The 10,486-nt window shown below is 40.2% G+C and overlaps 1 protein-coding gene across 1 annotated transcript in view; it reads left to right on the top strand.

Moving 5' to 3' along the window:
• Positions 1 to 10,486, top strand: part of LOC122540182 (dynein axonemal heavy chain 8-like) — a 1,320,893-nt gene that overhangs the window by 867,633 nt on the left and 442,774 nt on the right. Inside the window, exons 47-48 of the mRNA XM_043675532.1 lie at positions 5,006 to 5,113; positions 9,873 to 10,007. Of these exons, the coding sequence (XP_043531467.1) occupies positions 5,006 to 5,113; positions 9,873 to 10,007 (243 nt within the window). The remainder of the gene's footprint in view (positions 1 to 5,005; positions 5,114 to 9,872; positions 10,008 to 10,486) is intronic.

Raw genomic sequence — 10,486 nt, 5'->3', positions numbered from 1 at the left:
TTTAAGGTGAAGGGTGAAAGGTATAGGGGAGATGTCAGGGATAGGTTCTTTACCCAGAGAGTGGTGGGGGCATGGAATGAGCTGCCTATGGGAGTGGCAGAGTCAGAATCATTGGTGACCTTTAAGCGGCAATTGGATAGGTACATGGATAAATTAAGCTAGGACAAATGTTCGGCACAACATCGTGGGCCAAAGGCCCTGTTCTGTGCTGTATTGTTCTATGTTCTATGTTCTACTTGTTAACCATAATGGATGTGTCTACCAGATTTCTGGAGGCAATTCCATTGCTGAGTATCAAGGAAGAAAAGGTGGTAGAGGAGTTTGTAGCTTTCTTCACATGATATGGGCTATCCAGAGAGATTCAGTCGGACCAAGGTTCAAATTTTACTGCTAGGCTGTTAAAGGAGGTTATGGGCAGCTTAGGTATACAGCACTTTCAATCCAGTGCGTGTCATCCTGAATCCCAGGGAGCTTTAAAAAGGTTACACCAGACCTTGAAGACCATGTTGAGAGCATACTGTCAAGACTACCCGAATAATTGGGATAAAGGTATCTCATTCGTATTGTTTGCCATTAGAAATGCCCCAAACAAATTTACTTAGTTCACTCCGAGTTAATATTTGGTCATGAAGTGAGAGGCCCTTTGAAATTAGTTAAGAAAAATTGACAGGACCAAAGTCGGAGATCTCACATTTAGCTAATGTATCGGAGGTGATGGAGAGATTAAATCGAGTAGGTGAGTTAGCTAAACAGCACCGAAAGAAGCACAGTGCAGAATGAAGCAGGTAGCAGATAAAAGCTCTTAGACTTGGATGTTTTTCCAAGGGGATGACGTTTTCGTACTATGACCAGTGGTAGGAGATCGCTTCAAAGCCAGGTTTAGCGGTCCCTATCAAATTGAGGAAAAGTTGAGTCAGGTGAACTAATTAGTAAAGTTGCCAGGTAGAAAAAAATAGGTATCAGGTATGTCATGTGAACTTATTGAAACCACATCATACTGGAGAGAAAGAACTGGAGAGTGAGGAATCAAATCCAGATGATGTGGATTTTGATGTGCCTCAAAAAAAAATTTGACGAGTGGGATAGGTTAGTAAACTATCTGTCTCAGGATCATTGAATGTAGTTGAAAGATTTGTTACTGCAGTATGAGGACATATGTAAGAATCAGATGGGGAGGAATAATGCTATTGTACATGAGGCAGACTTAAGGAATACCGTTCCGATAAAACAACATGTCTATTGGCTTAATCCTTTCAAAGCCAGACAGGTCCAGATGGAGGTGGAGGCCATGCTTGATGAGGACATCATCAAACCAAGCTAGAGCAAGTCATGTTTTTTCACAAACCAGATGGGACTCAACAATCCTGCATGGATAATCGAATGTCAATTGCAAAATTGGACTGATATCCAATTCCTAGTATCGAGACAGTTGGACAAGCCAGTTAAATCACGAACCTGGACTCAATGTGTAATTACTGGCAGGTAACTTTATCAGAGTTGGTGAAAGAAATTTCTGTGTTTGTAACCCCAAATGGGCTATGTCTGTTTAAAGTGATGCCATTTGGAATGAAGAACGCACCCATCATATTCCAAAGGCTCATGAACAGAATTGTGGCTGGGTTAACAAACTGTGCAGGAAGATGTAGTTATCTTTAATAAGTCCTGGAAAGATCACATGGTACAGTTGGCAGAGCTCTTTGAACGGCCAAGAGAAGCAAAACTGGTGATAAACTTAAATAAACAGAATTCACAAAAGCAGAGGTGACATTCTTGGGACATAACATCAGTCATGGAAGGTTGACTCCACGGAACTCAAAGACAAAGGCCATCGAGGAATTTCCATGACCAACCTCAAAGAAAGAGGTGATTTGATTCTTAGGACTTAGTGGATTCTATCGGAAGTTTGTTTGAAACTTTAGCAGTGTAGTGGTACCGTTAACCGATTTGCTGAAGAAGAACACAAAAGTTTCAGTGGACAGAACCATGCCAAGAGACATTTGACCATTTGAAAGCCATATCAAACACCAAACTGTTCAAAACCTTTTAAAGTCACCATTAATGTTAGTGACATAGGAGTTGGAGCTGTACTCCTACCGGAAGATGAGGATGGGATTGAACTGCCAGTTGGTTACTTTTTGAAGAAGATCAACATCCACCAAAGGAAATACTCCATGATCGAACATGTCAGAGACAGTTGTGTACATGGATCACAATCCACTTACATTCTTAGAACGCTCTGGCTAATGTAGAGCATAAAGACGCCTAGAAAGAGAAGGAAAGTTTGGATGTCATGTTTGGAGGGAGGAAATTCTTCCAGTACCTTTATGGCTGTAAATTTGAAATAATAATGGACCACAAACCCCTCTCGGCCCACTAGAAAAAGGTCAAGGCTGTGCTGCCCGTATCTGTTTACCAAATTTTGAGGTGGGCTCTGCTATGAAGTACATGTAATTACAAGTGGGAACATTGTCTGGGAAGCTAAGTAGCAAATGCAGATACATTGAGCACCTCCAGCTTACAAATACACCACTGGAATTCTGCCACTGGAGGAGTCTGCTTTGAATGCAGAAAGATCTGGTTCTGGCAAAATTGAAAAAACTGCTGACGATGGGGGAAACCAAGGGGCCATCGCAACCAGAATTGAAACCCTTTTGAACCCAGAGAGACCAGATTGGTCTGGTGGCAAAGATGGGCCTGAGGATTAGTGACTTTAATTTTGATTGCGTCTGGTGTAGAGAGATAGTAGAGAGATAGTGGTGTAGACATCATCACCAGTGATGGCCTCTCTTCAAGCATTATTTTGGTTTTTTTCCCTTGTTCTTAAATTATTCAAAATAGCACCATTTCATGACAACAAATAAAAGCTTTTCCATATTTGATTGTATTCCTCAAGTAAAATACATATGTCAATAAAATGAAAGATCAAAAAAGAATCACAGTTGAGGGTGCATATTATTATGGGAAGCAACAGTGATTGTCCCAAGAAAAGGTCGCTGCCAGTTACTGGCTGAACTCCATCAGGGTCATCCAGAGGTTTCCAAAATAAAGATGTTGGCATGAAGTTATGTCTTGTGGTCAGGATTGGATGCAGACATAGCTGTGTTGGTACGGCCATGCCCAGAACACCAACAAGGATAAAATCACCACCAGCAGCTCTCCCATGGTCGGACTCGGTTACATATCAGGTGCTGTCATGGGCTCCATGTCCCAAGTCATTCTGGATGCCCACTCAGAGTAGCTGGAAGTGCATAGAGGTCGTTCATCAAATACAAGGATGACAAAAGAAAACAATGCACGTCTTTTGCAATACATGGATGCCCAGAAGGGTTGGTCACAGATAACGAGCCATCATTGACCAACAGGGAATTTGTGTATTTCTAAAGTTGAATGGCATTTGACATATAAGGACAGTTCTATACTATCCATCATCCATTGGTCTGGCAGAAAGAACAGTCCAACTTGAAGGCAGGCTTAAAGAAACAGCCTACAGATTCACTCGATACCAAGCTTCAAAATTTCACAGTGGCGTCATTGGCAGGGTAGGAAATGTTCAGGCTGCTGTGCCTGCTCAGTCACATTCTTCTTTCTGCTATTTCTGTTTCTTCATTTCTTTTTTATATCTAAATTCACCGTTCCTTTTCTGTAGACACAGTGGAGGAAGGCAGTTGCATGGGCTTGCTGTGGCAGTCTGGTAGAGCTGGATGTCTGCTCCTTGGAGCCATGTTGGTCACAGCTTCAGCTTCTGCTTCATGGTTGATGACTTGGTGGGTCTGGTCCTTTCTTCCTGGTGGCAGTGTGGCAGTTTCAGTGGTGGTGGCATGGTGATTCCAGTTCATTCCTTGTGCCTATGGCGGTGATGTGGCGGCTTCAGCAGTGACCAAAGTGGTGACAGCTTGAGCGATACCTTCAGCATCAGCAGCATGGTGGGTCCAGTCTGTTCCTCCTGGCTAGGGTGGCTATGTGGCAGTTTCAGTGTCAGCTTTGGCAGCGGCAGCATGATGGGTTCAGTCTGGAAAACCTTGCCTTAACGGCCTGAAACAGAATCAGGAATGCCAATACCAAACACAGGATTCCATTAAGTGAGAGAGATAGTTTACTTCAGGGGACAATGTTTGGTGTAAGAACCAAGGGAATAGCCCTGTATGGGTAAGAGGCATGATTGATGCGAGATCAGGCCCAGTGATGCCTGAAGTTTGGGTGGGTGCAACAGTCCTGAACAATCATGTAGACCTATAAAAGCTTCAAATTCACAAATAGGATGGGAGCAAAATGTGCCTGGGTCCTCAGAATAATCAGAAAGGCTGGCAGAACCCCTGGGTTCTCCCTCCCTGGCAGGCATTGAAGAGACTTCAGAATTTGTGATGGACGCTGCAAATATCACCACCTTGACATCCTTGCCACCTGAAGTAGAGAATGAATTTCTTCCGAGACACACCGGGCACAAGAGTCAAACAGTTGTGCATTACACGCCACTCGTACCAGAGGCAGGGACAGAGAAGCCTGACCCAGTGCTAAAATACCCAGGACAAGCTCCAGGAAAAAGAACCACGCTATGTCCCCAGACTCAAAGGGGCCAGGATGTAATGATCGTAATGAGGTCAGCCAAGTGTGCTTCTTGGAATATGAGTTCCCTGATTGGGGCTGTTAATCTGGCCCAATCAAGTAGCTCTGGCTGACAAGTAAAAACAGGAGTGTCAGAGGTTCTGCTTTCTCTGAGAGCTGGCTCTGAGGAAGCAGGATCAATGTCACATGTAAATTAGAACGATATGGTTATGGGGTACCAGCCTCTCTGGAGTTATTTCAAGGGCAAGATGAATAAATATGGAATTTAGGAAAGTAATGTGATTGGGCTTACAAGGGAATAGATAGCAGGCTAAATTTATGCTATGCTTGTTCAGTAATTTTGCATTTTACTTTATTTAATCAAATGCAACTATATGTATATTTTTATTTAATTCCAAGATGAAAAATTGTTTCATAATATAATTCCCTCTGACTGTTTCAGATTATTATAAGGGTCAAGCTTGCTAGTGTCGGATTTTTGGATAACGTATTGCTAGCTCAGAAATTCTTCGTACTTTACAAGCTCTGTGAAGAGCAACTCACAAAGCAGGTATGTAACACACTTCAACTAGAATTGAGATGCAAAGATTGAAGAAATAATGAATACTTAGGTTTACCATCTTATGAATCCATTTGCTCACACTCAAAATGCTAATTTTATTTTTCAGCAGATTTATCTTTCACTCCTCCATCTAATTCAATTAATTTTTTTTCCCTTATGCTTTTGAACCTTTGGAATGAATGTCATTTCCCATATGTTGTATGTCCACATTAATTAGCAGATAAGCTACAGAAACATTTATCTAGTTAGACTAGGGACCTTCACAAGAATGTTTTCATTCTCAGAAAATTATTTATATTATACAGACAGAAATAGCTACAGATCTTCATTTTATCTCACCCATAACACTAAATATGTGCGCTCTGGGATTAGTTACATTGCAAACCAAAATGTTCCATTATCGTTATAACACTGCTATTTACCTGACAATGTGCAGGATTGCCTCACGGATATCCTGTCTAGAAAATGCAAAAAGAGGAGATGGGAACTTGAGAGGGAGTTCAGATTGGATAGAAACAAAAATGATAACTGGACAACAACGAAAGCAGTGAAGAACTTGGATAATAAATTAGGAGAAATAGAATAGGGCCATGAAATGTTCTTGGCAAACAAGATTAAGCCCAATCCCAAGGCATTTTATGTGTATGTTAGAATCAAGAAAGTGCATAGGAAAAGGGTCTGCTCAAGGCCAAAGAAGAGAATTTATGCTTGGAGTCAGAGGAAGTGGGTGAGGTCCTTAATAAGTACTTCACATTGGTATTCACCAAGGAGAAGGACATGGACGATGGTAAGAGCAAAGTGAGGAAGCCTGTGAGCATTAAAAAGGAGGTGGTGTGGGATGTTTAGAAAAAAAGCATTAAGGTAGTTAAGTCCCCGGGCCCTGATGGGATCTATCCCAGGTTACTTAAAAAAAAAGGAAGCGATTGCTAGGACCTTGACAGAGATATTGTATCCTCTTTAGCTGAACGTCAACGGTCCTGGAAGACTGGAGAATAGTCAATGTTGTTCATTTGCTTAAGATAGGCAGCAGGAATAAACCAGGAATTTATAGACTGGTGAGCCTTACATCAATGGTAGAGAAATTATTGAAGAAGATATTTAGGGACAGGATTTATGCACATTTGGAGAAGAGTGGATTTATGGGAGATAGTCAGCAGGAGGTGGGAGGATATCTTGTCTCATGAATTTGATTGTATCTTTGAGGAAGGGATGAAGATGATTGATAAGGATAGGGCAGTGGATGTTGTCTACATGGACTTTGCTAAAGCATTTGACAAGGTAGGCTAGTCCAGAAGATTAATTTGCATGGATTCCATGGTGAGTTGGCAGGTTGGATACAAAATGGACCTGATCATAGGAGACAGAAAGTAGTTGTGGATGAATCTTTTGTGACGATCTATGATATTGCAAAATGGAATGGCCTCTGGGAATCTAGAGGACATGCCCATTATTGTTAAATGTTTGTTTTAAGTAGGGATCCTACACAATCCATTAAGACTCTTGTAAAAAGTTCCTCAAATGCAGGAATGGTTATTAAAGGTAAGGGTTTTATAACTACCTGTGGTTTGCCAATTACCTGACATGTATGACATGTCTGGTAAAATTCAACTCCATCTTTGTGCAGTCCAGGCCAGTAAAAATGCCTTTGCATTTTAGTATGAGTTTATCTTACCCTAAATGACCTCCTACTGGGAGTACATATGCTGCCCACAACACCTCCTTCCTGTAACCCACTGATGAACTTCTGCCCATTTCTCATTTGGCTGAAGATATGATTATCTCCATTTTCCCATTAAGACAACATTTTTAAGATAGTAGTGCTCAGGGATATACTCAATTTCTTACTTCATGTATGCTTTTTGATACAATTGCTTTATCTTTTTCATCTTTCTGTTGTAACTCAGTTAATTTCTCTGAGCTAAAAATATCCATGTTATCCTCAACGTGTTCCTGTTTTGCCAATTTTGTCTCACTCATTTGATCCAATATTGTCTCTGATAATTTTAGTTCAATTTTCTTTCTTTAATCTTTGATTTGTCCTCCTGGTATCAGATGTTAAAGACCATGTTTTGGGCATATAGTCAAGACTATCCAGATGATTAGAATAAAATAATTTTGTTTGTACTTTTTGCCATTAGAGATTAACCAAACGAATCACCCAAATTCAGCCTGTTTGAATTATTTTTTGGGCATGAAGTAAGAGGACCACAAAAATTAATTAAGGAGAAATTGGTGAATCAGAATTCAGAGACCATATATTTGGACTATGTGTCAAATTTTAGGGAATGATTAAATAGAGTGGGGGAGTTAGCTAGATAGCTTTTTAAAAATGTCACAGCATATAATGAAACAGGAAGCAGACAAGAAATCAAAAACTCACAATTTTGCTAACAGAGCTAAAGCACTAGAGTTACTTCCAGAGATAGGTGAACTTATTAGTAGAATTTATCAAGTTGAGTGAGGTGAACTATTTGATAGGGACTCCAGACAGGAAGAAATCTCACAGAGTGTGTCATATGAATATGCTCAAAAGGCATTTTGATAGGGAAGGAAAGTCAAAGGAGACTGTGTTAATGGTTACACACTGATAATAGAATGAAGAACCAAGTTCACAAGATTCTGAATTGGACATTCCTCAAATTAAATTGGGCAATGAGAATATTTTCAAAAAATGGGATAAATTATTGAGTTACCTTCCAGAGGAAAATCAAAATGACCTGTCAGAATTATTTCTATAGTATGGGGAGATATATGTAAATAAGCTGGGAAGTACTAATCTAAATGTGCATAATGTGGATATAGAGAATGCATTTCCAGTTAAGCAACATCCTTATAGACTTAACCCTCTAAAGATGGCACAGGCTCAAAAGGAGATTGAACACATGCTCCAAGATGACATAATCAAATGTAATGAATTTGCAATGAATGGAGGTCACCCATTGTAATGGTGCCAAAACCAGATGGTACCCAATGGTTATTTGTGGTCTATTGCAATGTCAATGCAGTTGCTAAGTTTGATGCATATCCAATGCCACTTTTGGAAGACTGTACTGAAAAGGTGGGACAAGCAACCTGTGCTTATAAGTTGGACTTACTCAGAGGGTACTGGCAAGTACCTTTATCTGAAAGAGTGATGACAATTTTGGCTTTTGTAACACCGAATGGACTGTATGAATTTGAAATCGTACCACGTAGTATGAAAAACACGCTAGCCACATTTCATAGACTAACCAATAAAATCATTTCTGGTTTACTCAATTGTGTGGTTTACATTGATGACCTGGTGACTTTTACTCTCACATGGAAGGAATATTTGCAACATTTTTCCCAGAATGGGAATGTCAAATACAAGGGAGCATGGGTTTAAGGTGAGAGGGGAAAGTTTAAGGGGGATGTGCAAGGAAAATCTTTTATACTGCTAAGGTAGGGATAGGATTGGGGTTAGATACTTGGCCAGTCAACATGTTGCTAATTGCCAGTGAAAAAACAGACCTGGTTGGAATGGGGCACAGTCACAGTCACTAACCATGTTACGCGCCCATTATGTTTTGGGAAAATGCATCATCAGAGACAAGCCTGCAAAGTTGCTGAGCATGATGCATGATATAATAGATGGCTTGCCATTGTACCAGAAGATTTCCATTTATTGGACAAAATTTTAAAACCAGACCATTCCAATTTGCAAATGTCCAAGAATTAGATTATAAGTAAAAGAAATGTTTTTTTTTCGAGGCAGTGGTACACTCACAAAAGAATTTCTGGTATGCAGATACCATGGATAATTACAGGAATTGAATTGAATTGAATTGAATTGAATTGAATTGAATTGAATTGAATTTATTGTCATGTGTACCAAGGCACAGTGAAAAGCTTTGTCTTTGAATATTAGTTTAGAGGAGAAAGTGAGGTCTGCAGATGCTGGAGATCAGAGCTGGAAATGTGTTGCTGGAAAAGCGCAGCAGGTCAGGCAGCATCCAGGGAACAGGAGAATCGACGTTTTGGGCATAAGCCCTTCTTCAGGTTATTAGTTTAGACACAGGTGAAGGAGTGTTGCATCTTTCTGAAACCAAAGCATGGCTGAAGCCTTAATCTTTTCAGTCATCTTCTATTCAATTTCATGGCACAGAAGGTGTTCCATTCAGAAAAAAAAGGTTGATGTGTGCTACATTTCAGCGTAATGGGAGAGAAATCACTGATGCTTTGTACTGTTATCTGAACTGATGTTAATGCTGAATGAGTCAGATCCCAGTGTGAAACCTGGTTTGTTCGATCTTAACTTTGCTTTTTTTTAAAACATTCTCAGGAGGCTGTTGGTGTACTTTTAATATAAGGAATAAAATGTTTATTAAACAAGAAAAAAAAAGTTACATTACATTAGACAAAGCAAGAATTGGAAAGGTTTCAATACAGTAATCATTAAAGGAATCAAATTCATATTACCACTTTTATCCCCAGAAATATCCTTACACACCTAAACATCAGATTCAGACAGGAGAGTTGTCACCAGTTTTTTGTGACTTTTTGTGCATCACCAGGATAACATTCTCCCTTGCTGGTATCTCTCCCCGTGGGCATGAAGACAGAATCCAGTTGCCATTCTCACTTGTGTTTGGAACTGATAGCACCATGACAATCACACTGATTTCCTTCATGCTGATGGATCTCTTTTGTTTGAATCTGAAGCAAGTAACATCCTTTAAGGAATTGTTCAGTCAGTAATTTTAATGCTTGGTAAATTAATTCTTAGGTCCATTATGACTTCGGCTTGAGAAACATTCTTTCTGTTTTGAGGACTCTAGGAGCTCAGAAGAGAGCACGACCAGAAGATAGTGAACAAACAATTGTCATGAGAGTTTTGAGAGACATGAATCTGTCCAAACTGGTGAGTAGAATTGAGAGCTTTTCTCATTAATGTTTTGACGGATAGATTCTTCTCCAATCAGTTTCAGAGGACAGATCAAGCTGAAGGTAGTAGAGAATGAAGAGAGCAAAGAAAAAGCTCAGGTCAAGGAGAAAATTATCATTAAATTGCTCTAAGATAAGATCAGAACCCCAGTGGTAATAATTTAGAGTCATAGAGTCATAGAGATGTACAGCATGGAAACAGACCCTTCGGTCCAACCCATCCATGCCGACCAGATATCCCAACCTAATCTAGTCCCACCTGCCAGCACCTGGCCCATATCCCTCCAAACCCATCCTATTCATATACCCATCCAAATGTCTCTTAAATGTTGCAATTGTACCAGCCTCCACCACTTCCTCTGACAGTTCATTCCATACACGTACCATCCTCTGTGTGAAAAAGTTGCCCCTTAGGTCTCTTTTATATCTTTCCCCTCTCACCCTAAACATATGCCC

The sequence above is a fragment of the Chiloscyllium plagiosum genome, chromosome 3 (assembly GCF_004010195.1).
Source record: "Chiloscyllium plagiosum isolate BGI_BamShark_2017 chromosome 3, ASM401019v2, whole genome shotgun sequence".
Classification (NCBI taxonomy): Eukaryota; Metazoa; Chordata; class Chondrichthyes; order Orectolobiformes; family Hemiscylliidae; genus Chiloscyllium; species Chiloscyllium plagiosum.
The sequence above is the reverse complement of the archived record's forward strand: the minus strand, read 5'-3'. Positions and strand labels throughout refer to the sequence as shown.